General features: G+C 37.2%; 1 protein-coding gene across 2 annotated transcripts; it reads right to left on the bottom strand.

Moving 5' to 3' along the window:
• Nucleotides 1–327: 327 nt before the first annotated feature.
• LOC139125902 (uncharacterized) lies at nt 328–19,793 on the bottom strand. Of its 2 annotated transcripts, none has more exons than XM_070691996.1 (4): nt 19,665–19,792; nt 14,505–14,579; nt 10,609–10,752; nt 328–678 (listed from the first exon to the last, which is right to left on the bottom strand). In XM_070691996.1, exons 1-4 carry the CDS (start codon nt 19,726–19,728, stop codon nt 674–676), a joined length of 288 nt encoding a protein of 95 aa, XP_070548097.1. In that variant the 5' UTR covers nt 19,729–19,792; the 3' UTR covers nt 328–673. The 2 variants fall into 2 exon arrangements, with proteins under 2 accessions (XP_070548097.1, XP_070548090.1); XM_070691989.1 differs by lacking the exon at nt 328–678 and adding an exon at nt 2,108–2,398 and having other exon boundaries at nt 19,665–19,793.
• Between the last annotated feature and the right edge of the window lie 322 nt (nt 19,794–20,115).

The raw sequence follows: 20,115 nt of genomic DNA, 5'->3' as shown, positions 1-20,115 counted from the left end.
TGCCCCCCGAACATACTAATATGTATATTTCATCAAGATTTCATCAAATACGGCCAAGTTTCTTTGAAATTTAGGTTTTGTTACAAATAGGGTTGATTGTTACAAATAGGGTTGACACATGTCACCCCTATTTGTAACAATCAACCCAATTTGTAACAAAGCAGTTTCGGAAAAAATGAGTTTTGACAAGGAAAAAAAAAGAAAATTGCCCTCAAACATACAAATATGCATATTTTATTAATATTTCAACATATACGGCAAAGTTTTTTTGAAAATTAAATTTTGTTACAAATAGGGTTGATTGTTACAAATAGGGGTAATACAGCTGATACAAGGCAGTTACGGGAGGCTATAAACCGACGAGGAAAGTTGAGAAAAGGTGTCTTGTTCAATCAGGACAATGCTCCACCCCACAAGTCAGTCATTGCATGGCAAGAATGCGTGACTGCGGCTTCGAACTCCTTGCAAACCCACCATACTCTCCTGACCTGGCACCTTCACACTTTCATTTCTTCCTGAACATGAAGAAACAGTTCACTGGAAAGCATTATGACGATGATGATAACGTCTGATCCGCCGTTCGTGACTTCTTTGACGACCAAGATGGCTTCTACAAAGCGGGGATCCAAGCGCTGCAGCACCGCAGCTAGAAGTGTGTGGACCGCAAGGTGGACTATGCTGAAAAATAAATATCATTGAAACTCATTCTAGTAGGACTTCATAGTTAGGCTCAAAACTTTTCATCCAAGCCTCGTACCTCGTGAAGCGATGGTATTATTCGAAACGCATAGCGTCGAGGACAATACCGAAACGTACTATGAACGACTACATAAAACCCGGTATTTTGTGATTAAACCTATTAAAGTATAAACATTTTCAGTTTAATTTTCATAAAAAAGTCAACATTAAAGAGTTTACAGGATGACTGTCGAACACTGTGTCGTGCAAGAGCAAGTAGACTGACAACGAACACAACGCTGAGAACCCTGTCATTGTCAACGATCAGGAGGTCCGAAGATTTATATCACAGATGACGCTGAAATCTCAAGTGACACTAACGCAACTTGGAAAATTAAAATATAAATGCATATATTGGTATAATTTACGGACAGAGCATAAGGGAAGACCCTTCAAATCCTGGAAAAAAAGGCAAAGCCAAAAGAAATAAAATTTAAAATTTACAACAAAATATGGATATAAAAGCCGACCCCATGATCTGTATGAAAGCGTATAGTAATGTTTAATTTTAATGGTAAATATTTAATGCCAAAATGATTAATGAACTTTAATCAATTAAAATATATATTTTTGTTATTATAACGGGTGAATTCGCAGCAGTCAGTTTTGTCCAGGACCCTGTACACTTATAGAACTGTACACTTATAGCACTTTTTCACAGGCAAAAACATTCTTTCTGCAATATTTCATTAATAACGGGAAGACTAAAACTTGCGTCGAAGACAGAAGACATAACGAGACAAAGAAAGCGAAAACGTTATGTAGAAATCAAACTTGATCGAGACAAGGAATCAATATCTCTCAAGTACTTTTACACTTTAACAAAATATTTTCCTGCAAATAGAGATGGGTTTGTTATCGAGGCAGTCTACTGTTTTGTAAATTTGCAGTATTAGCTTTACAATAGTCAGTACCCTAGTGAAAACAGACCGAATGTTTCTCATGCTTGATCAGGCAAGTGTACCGATTTATTTTTGTCTGACGTTAATACAAAATTACTCATTTAGTGATGATAGTCAATATTTTGGCATATATCAAATTATACTACGTTTTCAAAATATTGTACAATTTTTTAAAGCGTGGTTTTTCATAATTTGTGTATCATTTCATATATATATATATATATATATATATATATATATATATATATATATATATATATATATATATATATATATATATATATATATATATATATAATATTATATATATGTATATATATATATATATATATATATATATATATATATATATATATATATATATATATATATATATATATATATATAATATATGAAATGATACACAAATTATGAAAAACCACACGCTGTGTCTGTGTCAGTGAAAAGAAACCAAATCTTACTAACAGATATTACAATTTTAATTTATTACTTTAGAAGCAAATCAGGAACATTGGTATGTAAACTGTCCATTATAGACTGACGAATGAAGCTATCACATTTTAACTTTGTAATATTGTAGAAGCATTCTAAGTTTCGGCAAATTCCAGTGCAGTTCACAGTGAATAAAATACTTGAAAATATATTTTAGGTCAATCTGACTTATATTTTTATTATGCGGAAAAAGCTGATGCTTTGTAGATGTCACAGTTTTTCGTAATCAGACTTTCCGTTGGGTTATTCGTATGATTGCGGCCTATCTGAATAAAAAAAATGAACCAGATGTGAACTGATGTGCCCAAGTGGTTTATAACAGGTTCATTACATCAGCTTTGTAGTGCGCTTCACAGAACAATCAGACGTCTGTCAGATCATTGTATGTAGCAGGTTTCATCAACTTTTACACAGTACTATCTAAATTAAAACACTAATTACAAAAATTCATTTAATATGCAAGTGAAATGTTTGCTAATTTTACACTGCCCAATGCTTCTCGGGATATTTAGATATTTATCAGATTAACATCTATAGAATGTTTCATCAATTAGTATCACTAAATTCAACGTTATTTAATATGCAAAAACACACTTAATTAATTTGACGCCGCTCAGCACTTCACGCGACAATTAGATATTGATCAGATCAATATCTGTAGCAGGTTTCACCAAATTTGGTGCCAAAATTCAGAGTTATATCACTGATGACAAAGTTCATTAAATATGCAAATGAACCCTCAATTATCTTCACACTACTAAATTCAACGCCAAGTATAAAAGAAAAAAAATGTTAGCAAAACGAGGCAAAAGCATACACCTTGCATCAGGGAAGCTATCTAAACGAAGCATAATTTTTTAAACATGTCATTTGTAACAGTTGAAGCGATGTATGCATTCGTTGCTTAGATAAAGTTTGGGCGATGTTGGTTGTTGAGTGTGTGAGCATGAGTGCTTCATGAACTTTACAAAGTTTTGGAGAAATCGCAGTCAGACAGATGTAACAACTTAGCCTGGTTATTAATTAAACCACTCTTTTTGACAGTGGGGATTTGTCCGAGCGGTTCTTTCTGTTGCTTCTACGCTAAGTGACAGGATGCTGTATATTGTTGGTTCGAACCCCGTTTGAAGACACCACGTTGTAACAGTGACTTATATACCATTACAAGAAATACGGAATTTTTCTTACGAATAGTTACATTAAGCACCTAATCGGTATTATGTCAACTTATTTTTCTAAAAGTAAGGACAAGATGACCGAGACTTACGGATAAGTAATTACTTAATTGTTAACCCAACTCGTAAATGTATGGTTATCCCTAAACAATTGGAAATCTAGTTAAATGGTCAAGTTTGTATTCTTATACTTTTGGAATATATTGATAGCGATTTCAATAAGTTTTTTGCATCAATTGGTAAGGGTTTGGCAGACAGGCTCCAGAGTGTTTCAATTGCAAAATGTCTTTTTTCTTGATACCATTAACGAAATGTAATGTTGAAAACGTTATTGATGTTATTGACGATGGCAAATGGATAGGATACATCCCTTCAAATTTATTAAAGAAGATATTATTGAAATATCGTCACCCCTCTTCCACATTATCACCTTTCGTTTACCATAAACCAGTCCCCTGACTGTCTGTAAGTTCAATAATAAGTACCTTTATTAGGAAAATGTTAAAAGTATGTCATTGATATCTTTAAAAAACGGAAGATCTTATATGAGCATCAATATGGTTTGTATGGAAGACCGGTCACGACATGCGACATGCGACCTGCGACTTCAAAACTGCGACCTGCGTCCCGCGAGTTTGAAACATGCGACCTGCGACTTCGGCATTTAGACCTAGGTGTATAACCTGCGACTTCACAACAGCGACCTGCGTGTTTGTCAAACTGCGACCTGCGACTTCACAACTGCGACATGCGACAACAACACGTAACGTTTCATGGTGTTTTCCTCAGTATTAGATTGGAGGCGTCTTGCGTGAACTTTAATCCTTTGAGCGCCAAAGTCTATTTTTGTCCCCTTTATATAATAAACCCCTGTCAATTCTTCTCCAATTTTTGCAAAAAAATTGGGAAAAACCTGTAGCCAATGAAATGTGATGTCGATTTGGTCCAAAATTATCAAAAATTACAGAAAATTCATACAATTGGTAAAATTTTGCACTAAAAGTTTGGTGGGAGAAAATTACAGCGCTCAAAGGGTAAAACGTGGAAAGGAGATTTAACGTTCAACATCGATCAATTAATAAGCCATTGCTTTCGCTTTGGTATATCGTTCACAAAGTCTGGCAAAACTCAATTCATGTACACACCAGTTCACTCATTTTCATCTGGAGAGATAATTTTATGACGGAAATGTTGACAGTACGTGTTAATGCATGGAAATAATATGCTACGTGATCTAGGCATTTATATGTTTATATTATAATTTCAAATTATTTTAGATATTCTTCGTCTGCCTTACCTCGCTTCTTTCCTTATGTTATCAACAAACTTTTTGATTTTTAGAAATCTCTGGTATTTATCCTCATTTCACTATGGTATAACCATCTAGCTGTCTGTTTAATTCATCAGTTGTCCCCCCCTGTATCATAACTGCGTCAGTGTCATTGCAAACATTGAATTTTCAGTTATTGCCGTTCATTTTCTAACATTTCTAGTTTTGTTCCAATTCTCTAGTGATTGATCATCGGATGTTGCCATCTTTTCGTCTAATTTCATTTTTACTTTTCCGTCAAAAAATCGAATTGATCCAACTTTTGTTCAGTTGGAAAAATAAAAATATTCTTACTGGTTAACTTCGGACTATATTTGTCTACACAAATAACATATGCAAAGTAAAGCAGTTAAAATAATACTGATATTGACAGAAGTGCAAACATATTTGCTAACCATGAATAGCCAGAGACCGACTCAAGTTCTTTATAGATAACGCGAGTTAAAACTGTAAAACAGGACATAATTAAACCCTCCTACGATCCTATTTTCAGTCTTTAAGCCTAATATGTACATACTATAATATGTACATATTATTTTTTGTGTGTATATAATATTTTAGATCATGTAGGCAGAAAAGTTCCGGAAACTATTAAACACTGATGTAGACGTTTAAAACCCTATTACTACTTGCATTATTTCAGATCGGTTTGCCTTTCGTAAGAAGGAAAATAAATTTGTGCTCTTCGTTTTGGAATTCTCTACCGTCACAGCTTCATGCACTTCTATCGCTGGTTGAATTCTTTCGCTGGCCGATTTTTGCGTAGGCCAGCGGTGCGAAAATAATGCTCTGGTCGCGAGAATGCGGTAAACCGGCTGTTTTAATATAGTGCAATGGTGTCCCTCGTGTTTTTCAGGCTCGTGTTCAGAGCAATGGTGCGAACAAATCAAGACTGATATCGCAGTTTGACAAACACGCAGGACGCAGGTCGCTGTTGTGAAGTCGCAGGTTAGGCCTACACCTTGGTCTAAATGCCGAAGTCGCAGGTCGTATGTTTCAAACTCGCAGGACGCAGGTTACAGTTTTGAAGTCGCAGGTCGCATGTCGCATGTCGTGACCGGTCTTCCATAGGTTTCAGAAAGAATAAAGGCTGTAAAAACAATTGCAAGTGTTTGTATAGTTTCGAATAAAGGTAAATTTTCATTGTATTTCAAAAGCTTTCGATACTTTAAATGATGAGATCATACTTCCAAATAAGAACAGTACGGTATAAGGGCGTACCTTTGAAAAGCTTTACGAGTTACTTGCATGGTAAACGCAAATATTTAATCATCAACAATAAAACATTTGAAATCATGGCAAAGCTTTCTAGCGGTGTGCTTTAAGGATTTCTATTGGGCCTAATGTTGTTTCTTGTTGCATCAACAATATCCCATATTCTTCAAACTTTATTTTCAATTTTAGACTTTATGCTGACGACTCTAACTTCTTGTACGTTGTTTATAATATACATAATGTCATTTTAACCAGAGGAACCAACAGTGCGTTTGATAAGTTAATGGTGCGATGTCACACATGCTGGTATAGGATGTCATAGGGATATGGAAGTACATGAACCCCTTTCTGTGAAACATAATCCTGTCAAAAAAGTTGATAATGTAACCTTTCTTGGATTCCTGTCGATATCAATTTCACATGGATAAAGCATGTTAGGGAAATCAAGAGAAAAATTGTAACATAATTGGTATTTCTCTAGAAATCAAGGAATTTAGTCCCTTAGCACATTCATTTGATTCTAATACAATTCATTCGTTTTGCCAAATATTACATATGGGCTTCAAGTTTGGAGAAGAACAAATCACACAAATTTAAAAAAAATGTTTCTATTGTACAACAAAGATTGTTCGTATTACTTCAGGAAGAGAGTAAAATGCACAAGCTGTACATTTGTTCAATAGACTTCGTATTCTTGATATATAAAGCATTACAGTTTACGTGTGAGTGTCAAATTCGAAAGGCTTCCCATCCACTTCAAAACAAAATATTTTACTTATTTCGATCACAATCGGTACATCAAAAATCAGAGTAAATGTGACCTTCATGTCCCTAGGTATAAAATAGAATTTTATTCTCAATCAAAATTGTTGGACCGAATTTGGTATGGTATTCAAAATAGCATAAGATATATACGTGTTCTAAATAGTTTAGAATAGCATACAGAAAGCTTTTTTTCGTCATGATACTGATCTTTTAATGTTTTCTTATTTTGTTTTGTCTTAATTTTATTTTGTTCAATTGCTCTGATTTGTAAGAGTTTAACGTAATGAAAACACCAAGTTCGACAGCGGCTATATATTTCTATTCCATGGAAAGTATTACTTGCAAGGTTGAACTTTATACTTAGATCACAACTATTTTCCAACCTCTTACCCACTTACTTGTAAATTGTGATTTTCACTGTATGTATAATGTTGTTGTTATTTTGTTTGATTTTATTAATGTCCCTCGCCAAAGTATTTAAAAGGGTGCTCATTCTTTTACAAAGAAACAGAAGCAAGCCCGGCTAGTTAGCGATCTGTTAGTGAATCCAGACCTTGAAAACGTTTTATTACGATCAAAGGGATTATAACAAAGTCTATGCCGAGCGCAGGCAGCCAGCATTTCTGGAAAGAGGAATACGAAAAAATTTGCTGAAGACCAGTAGCCAAAAGGTCTGCCTGTTCGTTGACTTGAGAAGTTTTAAGCAGAAATATTTAATCGTCATGGCCTGAGATTTATAAACAAGAAAGATGGTGTAGTGCCACTGGAAATCCGCCGAAAAAACACACCCACAGCAATCGTTGAAATAGACTGCTGGCACAAGTCTATGTGCTGTTTAACACGAAGGTTCTGTTGAAACCAAACTCGACAGTATCCCCTTTCAAGTATAGGCGTATGCAACTCACAGCGGGTAGAAAAGAGGTGGACAGCGATATGTGGGCAGAATCACCCTTCAATATGACCATACGATGGTTTCAACCGGGACTCGAACCCACAACGCACGGCACCCAATCACCTAGCGCAGAGAGTACATGATGAGTTTGTTGATGGGACCCTATCATCAGAAGTTTTAGGACGTTGTTTCCTTGTGCTCCACTTACCTGGACAACAAATCCTACAACAAGAGCTTACTCTACAGAGATGATGATGTCATACCACAAAACATATGCAGGGACACAGTTGTTGATCATTTTAGATGATTGCGCAGCATCGAAGGACGGCAAGAAGCGGAGCAACAAGCTGGTCAACTAGGGGTTTAGCGCACGGCACAACCACTTCAGTGTGTTGGTCGTGATGCGGCAATACATTGGCATCAGCAAGGGGTTTAACAGGGAACATTGGGATGTTTGTGCTTTTATACACTCCAGCATGATAAACAGCAAGCGCATCATCAAAGAATATGGGATGGAGCTAGACAAAAAGAAGACGCTCTAGACAGTGAAGATCTTCTCTATCCTTTTAAGTTGGTATCTCTTGGTGAAGATGCCCTTGTATTTCGAAAGTCGTACTTTTCCTCATCATTGAACATGGACTTCACTCTTGCTGCAAAATTTTGCCTGTACAGGGCTTGGAAGGCTATATGGTCATTCGCGGCTGTCACATTCTTTTGGCTTCATGAGGACGCTGTCATGCTTGGTGCAATTATAATTCGCAAACTGCTAGAGCAAGACATCGATACAGGTGTTCATTTTTTTATAGACACACCAGCCCTTTCGTGGTCCCGTTGAAGCATTACTGTGCCAGTGAACTACCGTACAGGAGGCACATATTATGTGTAAAAAACTAAAAATAAAATTCGTTATAGAAGATCTTCACTGCCCTACAAACTTTTTTTATATGTTTGATATCTTTACGACATCTAAGAATTCAGTATGCAAGCAGATGTATTTGGTTTACATCGAGAGATGGGTAAACAAATGGGCTTGTCAACAAGCATACAATCATTTTTCCGGCGACCGAGATTACATGACAAGGGTCAAACCACGTTTGATTCACCTGTGTATTACCATGTTTCCCGTTGCCATGAAACTATACCATATCAGTAAGAATGGTCGAAATAATGTGTGAAGTTGCCTTCATTTCTTGTTTCCATACTATATCTGCTTTCAAAGGGAAAGGCAAGAAATTTACATGGTACGCATGAAATGTCTTTAAGGATATCACTGACATCTTTGGAATACCGGAGGAGGGTCTAGCAGTTTTTATAAAGTTTAACTGGACAAAATGCTTGATATGCGTTGACATATTTACGTGTATTGCCCAGTGTTTATCGAATACATGACATAGACCGAGCAAAGTTACATATAAGAATGAGGCACTATTGGACCTATTTGCAAGAAGAAGCGATCATTAAATTTAATTCCTCCATTTCAGTTGACACACACACACATTCACAGATATATATATATATATATATATATATATATATATATATATATATATATATATATATATATATATCAGAGTTTTACACTACATGTGTTCTCTGTAGATGAGAGGCATGATAGTTAGACAGAATGTAACTGTTCTAATGGCGACATTTCGAGATGTGCTCCGATCGCTTGTTTACCAGGCTAGGCTTCTCAGTATTGATGTTAAACAGTTTTTCTTTCATGCAAAGGTTACATCTCTTTGTAGCATTCGAGTAAGCAGTAGTATGGTACAAAACAGACCACTGTTTGCGTGAAGCATATTACTGTTCTTCAAATGCAATATGTGTTTGGAAAGTTCTGTATTGTTTTGTTTTTCTCGTCAGTGAAAGAGTGAGGGTGGTTGTAGAAGAGAGTTTTTGAAAGATTATCTGTGAAGTCGATGTAATTTTTGCTGCTACCATCATTCGTCAATACCTTCGCGTTGTAAAAATATTCTTGGTTTGGCCACGGTGCCTCTATCACCGGTCTGGCAACGCAGATTAATTTCCATTGTCAAAGGTGTGAATCACCGTGACGATTGGGGCAGTCCGTAGCGACGCGATCAGCTGAGCGTTTGGCGCCATTTTCGAATGCAGTGCTCTGTGTTTATAGCCACTCTTCTCCGGGGACTGAAATTTTATCACAAATATCAAAATGAATCGATGTGTGTTCAAACAATCCACCCGTTCTCTTTTACAATGGTTTCTGTGCCTGACTTCTGTAAGTACTCTGAGTATAATCCTCCATTTTGTAAATACCTTTGTTGTAGATTTGCCAAATGTCTGTTTAAGAACAATTATCTTAATTTTTGCATGATACCATCTACGAAAACAGACGTGACATTGCCAACATTTTCATTTAAAGATATTGTGTCGATTTGCCGAACAGGAACACTGTTCCCGTTGTTTGAAAAACGTTGTTTAATTCTTGAATCGAGTAAGAGTTATGAGGGACTTACTAACGATTTGCGTCTTATAACCGCATAGAAATCCTAATACATCTTAGGAATGACCGTTATCATTATCTCATTTTAACCAAATCTGTCTCATTACGAATGATAACAGACTAGTACATACCTTGTTCCTTATTTACATACATATTGCCGTTATATGTTTGCGTCAATATTCAAGCTCGCTGATTAAGAATGCGGACTTTTGATGGATTGCGGGCTGCGATTTCCTCTTCTTTTCCCAAGTTCCATTCCCATATCTCCAAGTGAATGATCCATGTTGTTTATGTTTGGAAACACATATTATACAGCGTGGGAAAGTGCGATCACATTAAAATGTTCTTATCCTAAAAGATTGCATAATATCAACTGTGATTTCCATGCACTCTTTTGATTAAAACAGACGTGAATAACCTTGCTTACTCGGGCGCACCAGATCGGCAGTTTTCCATGCCAGGCAAAAATATCACTCATAATGTGCATTTTTCTCAAAGGCACAAAATGACAAATTTACAAATCGCTCACACACGAGAGTAATGCAGCCGAGCAAACAGCCTCGCATGAAATTTCACTCGAGTACAGCAGGTTTTAGATAGCAAGTACGAAATTACGTTACATCTCGGTTACTTACCTTTACAACAAGAATGACAGCAATCGCAGCATAGTGGTCTCAAAGCCCATTCCACTACACCGTTTGGGGCGCGCGCCAACACCAGGCAAGAGAAAGTAATAACAGGCACGCATAGTAGCACGATCCACCACAATGATAAAGCATCTGTAATACAGAAAAAATACATTTCGTCTCACGGAAGACAGACTCTTAACATAAGACATGTTAGTTTAATTGTATCAAGAGGTTTTCAAGGACAACTACTGTGAACAGTTCCTTTTCCACGTGATCGCAACAGCCTACACTGTTATTGTTGCCTTACACTGTACAAATTGATTGATATACGTTCAGTATATTTACGTATATTGACGTATACGGAACGGAATTAATCATATACGTAGCGTATATATTTGTAAATTGAACATTTCAATACGTTGATATGCGTCGCATATACCTAGGGTCGGAACACACACGGCTTTTGTTTTTCAGCATGTTTTTGTTACAGAATAAACGATTATAAGTCTGTCCCACCAGTAGTGTGCGTCGATGTCATCCATGTTTTCAGGTTTTTTACGACACAGGGAACATAGGTAGTTAGACCTTAAGCGTAAAATCTCCGTGGTTTCAAATGCAAAATGTGGCGATATAAATTTATTTTTTTTTCGTTTTATACCCCCACGTAGAGAAGATCGCTTTGGTGCGTTCCAGCTATGCGCGTCGCCAATGTGCTATGTTGACAGCACGCGAAATTATCTCATGCGCATAAGAAAAGATCTTGTGATCACGGGATAGTTCTTGTGATCACAAGATCTTTTCTTGTACTCACGAGATCTTTTTTGTGGTCACAAGTTCTTTTGTTGTGCTTTCAAGATCTTACTTGTGCTCTCAAGATCTTTTATTGTGCTCTTAATATCTTTTCTTGTGCTCACGAGAAACTATCTCGTGATCTCAAGATCTTTTCTTGTACTCACGAGAAACTATCTCGTGAGCAAAGATATTTTCTTGTGCTCTCAAGATTTTTTCTTGTGATCAAAGGATCTTTTCTTGTGCTCACGAGATCTTTTCTTGTGATCACAAGATCTTTTCTTGTGCTCTCAAGATCTTTTCTTGTGCTCTCAAGATCTTTTCTTGTGATCACGAGATATTTTCTTGTGCGCACGAGAACTTTTTTTGTGCTCAAGATCTTTTGTGCTCTCAAGATCTTTTCTTGTGCTCACGAGAAACTATCTCGTTATCACAAGATCTTTTCTTGTGCTCTCAAGATCTTTTCTTGTGCTCTCAAGATCTTTTCTTGTTCTCAAAAATTTGTCACATTGTTACACAAAAGTTGACAAGTGATAATGTTTGCTAGTCTTGTTTGCTTATTTTGTTAGTCTATCCGAAGAAGTTTGTTTTTGATCACATTTGCCTTTCAAAGGTCAGTATTTAAAAACGATGACATATGTTACAGCACATTAGCTTTTTCTCATTTGATAACTCCAACAATGTTTACCTTCGATTTTAACAGATTTACAGCATTCAGTGACATTGTTCTGGTTGTTGAACTTTGCGATATGATGTTATAGTATAACATTTGAGCACGTGTTGCATTTTCCCAAAATAAGAAATTAACGCTTGTTTACCAATGTGAACAATGTCCAGTTGTTCCCTATGTGAAAGGTTACAACTTTTACAATGCCATATCACATTTAACATGTGTTTCCTTAAAACAAGAAAGACTTTTATGTGTTTACGTAGTGGCGCAGAACTAATTCATTTGCAATAATTATTGAGAGGATACACTCTATCGACTGATCGGAAAGAAACCTGGCATTTATTTTGGTTTGCTATAATTTGAGGTGACCATAGTAGAAACCTTCATACTGAATTTATTATCACGGTCACGGTGTGCTGCTAGATTAAAACGGTGAAAGACTTGAACTATAAATCTCGGAAAGTTTTGGCGATTACTGTTAATGCACAAAAACGAAATTAAACTGACATCTGCAACAAAATCGGAATTCTAACTTTGTCCATGTTTCGTATGTTCGTTTGTCAGTACAGTGCAACGCAAGATGTGAAACAAAGCAATTATTGACTGAAATCCCAAAAGACATCGCACACTGAAAGCTGTCACTTCTTTCGTTGTTTGCCGCAGTGCTCTGTCCCTCTTGTTCCACTCAATGGCATAATCAACTCAGTCTAGAAATTAAGGCTGGGCTCATCCACAAGTTTTTACAGTTGTGTTAGAAAATATAATTAGCAAACGAGGTACTATCTTAGGAGGACACAAAATTATCTTGTGTGCACAAGACAAGATCTCATGAAGACAAGAAAAGATCTTGTGATCACGAGATATTTTCTCATGAGCACAAGAAAAGATCTTTAGAGCACAAGAAAAGATCTTGAGAGCACAAAAATAGATCTTGTGATCACACGAAAAGATCTTGTGAGTACAAGAAAAGATCTCGTGAGCACAAGAAAAGATCTTGTGATCACAAGATAGTTTCTCGTGAGCACAAGAAAAGATCTTGAGAGAACAAGAAAGATCTTGTGATCACAATAAAAGATCGTAGCTAGGTACAATCTGCGATGATCATTTTCTGTTGAAAAATATTTTTTCTGTTTTTCTCAGAAGTTTTAAAAATTTCACAATTTTCTCTTCTTCCACTCCTCTCAGAACGTCGACTTTCGAAGTTCGACATCGCGATGCTCTTTTGTTTGCAAGGCTGGTTTTCGCCCGAGTGTTCATGGGTTGAATGAGATTAACAATGGCCGCGGATACGAACGCTTCCCTCGCACAGGGACAGCCTCTCTAAAAATGGTTTTCGCAGTAGCCCACCTAAAACCTCTGACCCCAGGTTTGTCTACACAATGTAGGCAAAATTGGATGGAAGTTGTCTATGGTCGACCATTTTTTCGACATCTTTCAATAAGTCGAACGATATCAGCAATTGTTCGTTTGCAACAATATTGGTGAAAAAGAAGTCAAAAGATAGCGATAATGTCCCTTTAAATTGATGCTCTTTTATTTTATCTTGTCGTTCCCTTTCTCTTTCCTTTCTCTCTTCCTCCCTCTGCCTTTCTTCTATTAGTAGTCTTTCCAGCCTTCCTCTGCCTTTTCGTCTTTCTTCCATTAGCCTATTTACGCCCTCTGCCTTTCTTCCATTCGTTATTCTTCTCCCTACATTATCCCTCTGTCTTTCCTCCTTCTGTAATTTTTCTTTTCCTGATTCTAATATTTTGAGTTCTAAGGAAGGCTCGGGCACATAATCCTTCAAAGCAGACTTATCATTTTTTTAAACTAACGTTTTTTTTTTATATTTTTGTACTGAATTTGTTTCTGACGCATAGATCTTCTGATTCTACCTTAAGGAAATTAGCCAATTTAATTATGCCGTTTTTTTCGAGAGAATTAATATCTTTATATCGTCTCTCTTGAATTTTGCCAAGGTGAAAATTCGCTGAGTTCACAGTACACTTCTGGTAGTTTAGTAAAGGCTGGCAAAGCAATGTTAATTAAACGACACGAAATGGTCAAATCCAGGACAATATACATTTCTGTTACATAAGAAAAACGTTGAAGTCAGCTATTTTCTTAATAACAAAATTTATCCAATAAATAATCACTAATAAAGGATAGACTGTAAAAGTTTGAATGACCTAAAATGACCTACTCAATGACGTTTCCACCCACCTACCTTCTTACCTACCTACCAATCTGCCTACCTACCTATTTCGTCAAAACGAAAGGTATTCAAAAATAACAGAACTAATAACTAAGTGAAGGGACAAAGTACAAACTGTACAGTAACGTTTGAATGACCTTCAATGTCACTATGAAACCTACAAATCTTCGGCGATAGTAGGTCTGCAAGATAGATTTTTATCAGTGTACAAGTTCATGGTTGAAGTGTTCGAATTCGTTGAATACTTACCTTTCAAATCGGCTTCACTTGTTTCATGATCGGCGACTTTCTGCTCTACATCAACAACCTTAGCACGGCAAACTCCTGATAGAATTACAGAAGACTTAATCAAGTCAGTCATTACAGCCCTGCGACCACACAGTTATGAAAATGTTTTGAAATTTGATATGCAGGCTACCTAGGGTGATTTCAATTAGATTAGTTGAAATCATATAAAATTTGCATATTTGTATTTTTAAGGCAATTTTGTCATTTTTTGTCAAAAATTCTTTAAAAATTTTCTTCTTCAAACTTAGATGTCACATAACTTTGATATTTTGTACATAGGTCCCTAGAGATGATTTGTTCAAATTGTGCAGAATTATCTTAATTTTTTTAAAGTTAATTTATGATACATTACAGCTATGACAGAATCTGCAATTTTTTTTTTTGGGGGGGGGGGGGCAATTTTTGCATTTTTGGTCAGAAAATGTTCTCAGAAAATTACTCGTCAATTAGCTTTAAATCGGTTGACATGCTGTTAGAGATGATCGTAATGCAATATGTAAATTATGAGTAAATCTTCAATTGTGTTTTTTACAGCTTTTTTGCCATTTTGGTCTGGTCACTAAAATGAGCTATCAAAGATTTTCACCTTCGTCGTCTACATATTTGTCAAAAATAGTTATTTTCTACATAACACAGCGAGCTATATCGCCGCTAGGTCGATTGTTGGCAGAAGCATACTAGGTTCTAAACGTTTGCATAGCCTTTGGCCAGAATTACAATAACGAAAATAATGTTAATACTTTAATCATGTTCAGTACTAGCCCTGCATTACACACCATGTTTAACCTTTGTGACAAAATCGTGGGTAATTGCGCTTAAAATCTTGACAAAAAATTAAACAAACGCTGTAATGACATCAAGACCTGACACAATTACTCTCTGTACCAAATTACATATATCCTTTTACGTAAGACTGGAACAAATTGTAGGTCTGACCTGGCATGAACGCTGATGTTGAATTAGTAGCGTTTTGCGTTATAGTGCGCGCTTGCGACCAGTTCCAGCTCACACGTCTTGTTACCGCACCGAAACCTGGAGTTTAAAGTGGAATGTAACTGACAACTTCAACTCTTGCCTAGTCCGGAACATATACTTGATATTTTCCTTTGGGGAACGTGCTTTCGCTGTCGTCGGCTGCCTTTGGTAGCTAAGACCACAGATACCCGTGCTCTGGGTAGTCTGATGGAGCGGTCGATTTATGCTCGATCTATCGTCCCGTACTGACAAAAAAAGTACGTTAAACCAAAAAAAGCATATGTAATATGTGTTCTCCTAGTACACACTCTCGAAATATGTAACAAAATGTCTGTGTATATACAACAGAATGTCTAGGATCCTTGCGACTGTTGTAGTACGATCCTAGATCCAACAACTTCCACTCTTTTGAGGACCACGCTTTCACTTGTGACGACTTCCTACAGTGGCCATGGCATCCCACTAGAGCTCGGCTGGTTGGTAACTGAGCATAAGGCGAATGCATGCGCACTTCACCGGATAACGTTATCTCCTTACGTTTTTAGATACGCTGACATAAGAAAAGGACAGCACGCGACTTTGCCTACAATTTGCATTCAAAAATTATATTACACAGATTCAAAATTTAGCATAAAACAAAAAAAAAATGACCAAAATCACCCAGGAAGGAAGTCTTTACTCTTACGATGAAACGTGATTCGTTCATGTAGTAATATTTTATGGTAATTCAAAGGTATACTGTCACCTGTTTTAAGTTTGAAACAGTTACCATGAGAAGAAGAAATCTAACCAATCGCAGATTTAAAGCGGGTGATCGCTTTTTAAAACAGCGCCCTCATATGGGCATTTTGAATACCAAAGAACGCCCCTTGAACCGTATATGGCCATATTTTGATTACAGGTGACTGTAAACCTTTAAAGGCAGTTACTCTTTAGTGTTAACGTAACACCAATAATTTCCCTCAAACTACGCAGCAAAGACCTAGCACAGCCGTTTGGGAAAACATTCGAAATAAGCTTACAGTGAGAAAGCACTGACCTAGACATTCAACAATGGTTGCCGTACGGCATGAAGGTACTAGTTACTCTCCTGACACCATGATCGAAGCGACAGAGTAACCATGGAGGTAAAAGATAATTATTTACCTCCATTGACTAACATTCATGTGACCAAGAATAAAAGAACGGTGGTTATTACTCTTATTTACTTAAAGTATTTTTGTCACCGTATCAACCAATGAGCGATGGTCAGCTATTAGCCCTAGGGCCGATGTAAGTCACGAGTGATCGGCTATGACTACGCCGTACAGAAATACGCAACCGTATAATGGCCCAGCCTCTCAGGGCGAATTAAGTAGCGCACGTGTAGACACTAGAGTAGTAGCTGAACCCTTCTTTTATTGTACATGTAGTCTTTGGTCAGGCCAAAAATTGCAGCCACCTGGGTTTGTGTTCGGCGATTGGAGTTTGGGGTCAATGTTTCCCTCTATCGTGCTGGAGGGTAATGTAGTGAACGGAATTTGTAAACAGTACTTCTTGAGCTGCAACTATTTCCTTAACTGCACCCTTTGTCCACCAGTTACAGTCACGACGGCCTCAACTTTTGCACCTACTGAAAACGTGTAATGTGTCATGTTTTCCTGTGTTTCACTAAACTGCTAACGAGTCTTGTAATTACAATGTTGCTTTCCAACTCACCTACTATTTTAAAGGGGTGATCAAGGTGGCAAGAACAGCCAATTTTGACCAACCACGTTTCAAGAAACTTGGAAAATGTGCTAGGAGCGCGCGATAGATATATTGACGACATAAACAAAAGTTTATAGAATAGTAGGATTTAGAGAGGTGTGACTGGGTCAATCTGTTCAGTTTAAGTGTGGGAACAATTTTGAATGGTGAGGTAGAAAGAGCGCCCCCAACTGATAAGTTGTAGGTTTTATATATTTACATTTTAGTGACTTGGTGAAGCAACATGACTTTTGGAAATCAATCATGTCTGATTAATTGCTATGGAATGAAGGGAAATTAATTTATTTTACTACATATCTGTAATGTAGTTTACATTTAGCTGTATGCTCTTTTATGTATTGCTTTAATACACCCTTGCATGAAACAATGTACATGAGAATAAAGGTCTTTCTTGCTTGTTCTCAGAACCTGCTGAAGCTCAAGTGAACATTCTATTGACGGATAGCGCAAAAAGGTGAATTTTCTTTGAATATTAAGAAAAGACACTTGTGAAACCGATGAAATATTAAGAGCCAATCCTGCAATACTTGCAATCCTTACACATACTAGTATTATCTCGTAAAGAACATAACATGACAGCTTTTCCCCACACAGATTTAGACGTGGTGGCTATGGCCTGTTTGGGCAAAATCGGCCATACCCACCACGTCTGTTAAAATTCATGAGTTTACTTTTCTTGTTTACGCACACACTTTATCGATGGAAATCTGGGGAATGGCTATTACATCAGGTTGACAACCCCCACATGTGGGCAGCGAATTCAGATTACTCTTTGCATGGAGCTAGCTCAATGCTCTTTGTAAGACAGTTGCGATTCCCAATAATGTTGGTTTCACTAATTTCCCTACAATTACAACACTAACGTTCATCAAACAGGGAATACTATGCAGACCTAGCAAAGCCGTGTGTAATGACATTCGAAACACAATGAGCATGCAATGACCAACATATTTCTCAATGCCGTATAGCATGGAGGTACTAGCTCCGCTCCTGGCTCCATTACTAACCATGGAGGTAGAAGATAATTTTTTACCTCCAATGACAAACGTAAGCGTGACCAAAAAATAATAAAGTAATTCTCTGCCACGGTATCAACCGATGCGCGATGGTCCGCTATTAGCCCCACGGCCGGAATGAGTCATGAGTGCTCGGCTATGACTATGCCGTAGCCGTATTATAGCCCTGCCACGCAGAGCGGAGTAGCGCGTGTGTAGACGCCAAAGAAGTAGCCGAGGTCCTTCTTTTCACAGTCCGTGGTCTTTGGTCCTTGCAAACTTTGCAGCCACCTAACTCATTGTATGGTGATTTGTGTTCGTCCACAGTGTTTCCCTCTATTGTGGTGTAGGGTAACATAGTGAACGGAGCATGTACTCAAAGGTCCACACAGCATCGTACGTATGGCGCATAAGAAAAACATGTGAATTGTTTTCTCTTTAGAGAGGGGTTTACTGCTCACAATAAGCACCTTTTTAAGCGTGTGGGAACTTTTTAGAGAACAGAAACTGACCCTTAATCATTTCCTCTAGTATTAACAATCCATGTAGGCACAGACCTCCTTCGTGATGTAGGGAACATCATAGTTTTTTAGTTCATGGATCCACTATGTAGATTGGTGGGACAGCATGGAATTTAGGGTTTTTTTCGGCCAAACACGTAAGTTGCAAATTTGATTGTATTTTTACCTCTACTGAACTGATATGACCGTCACCAATTTGAACAATTTGATGTCGATTAGTTGCAGTTCTAGCACCCCCCCCCACCAACATCCCCCACGGCTTCTCTATATTCTCGTCGCAAAACATCCGTGTTTTTGCGTGGCGGTGGGGTCATTTGTTGCATGGAGCTACCTCCATGTTTGTTGAGTCACGTCACGGTTAATATATATGACCGAAGTTCTGATTTTTCGACTGCTATACTGTACGTTTCAATGTAGATGAATGTTCAGTTCAGTTCTAATGTATGTCACACAATTTCTGTATCGTCTTGTAGCGTCCGATCTAAATCCACCCCTATGTTAGAACCCACTGAGAAGGAACTCGGCATGGCGTCTCAAACGAAACTTTCCAGTAGTGTAACAGCTTTTAGTAGTTTACTTCAGAACATAGACAGTAGAGGGGGACTTCCCCTCTTCTGTCTATGTTTAGAACTACTATTATATAGATAACATGATGTCTGACCAGTGCATTGGCCTAGGGTTAATTTCAAATGCCCAGAACAGCCATTTTATCAAATTACAGAGTCGTTTCGTGAATGTTGTCAAAACATTGGGCTGATCTAACATTTGTAGATAAACATCGAGATCAATAATATATTGTGTGTGTTAAAACCCCAAGCTGGCCAGTTTCTGGGGAGAAAACGTTAGAATGAGAATAGGAAGGGAAACTGTGATTATCATACCTGTAAACAACAAAATGGTAAGCGTACACCAATAAATGCCGATGTAGGATGGCTCTTTGCCCATTATTTCCACTTTGTCGAAAATGTGTCTGCAACAGCGAAAGCACCACCTTACGTCGGTTGAGATATTGTAACTATGAGCTTCGTAAATTTAGCCAAGACGCTTGCGTGTTCCGTCATATGTTTATGACCACATGCTAATAGGTCAAAGGCTGTTCTTTTAAATCAGGTAAAGTGAACAATGCGGCTTGTTTTTCAAAATATCGATCAGTTTAACGCTGACATTTTAATTACATGTACATGTTTTCTATCTTATCAACTTAGCACATTATTTCGATATTAAATTTGAAATGGCATTGTTAATGTTTTCATTTGTTTATAATGGTTTCTTTCTCTGTTCGTTTTTTCGTTTATTTAGTTCTCTAACTGATGTTTGACGCCAGAAAGACTC

Source organism: Ptychodera flava, chromosome 3 (genome assembly GCF_041260155.1).
Source record: "Ptychodera flava strain L36383 chromosome 3, AS_Pfla_20210202, whole genome shotgun sequence".
Classification (NCBI taxonomy): domain Eukaryota; kingdom Metazoa; phylum Hemichordata; class Enteropneusta; family Ptychoderidae; genus Ptychodera; species Ptychodera flava.
The sequence above is the reverse complement of the archived record's forward strand: the minus strand, read 5'-3'. Positions and strand labels throughout refer to the sequence as shown.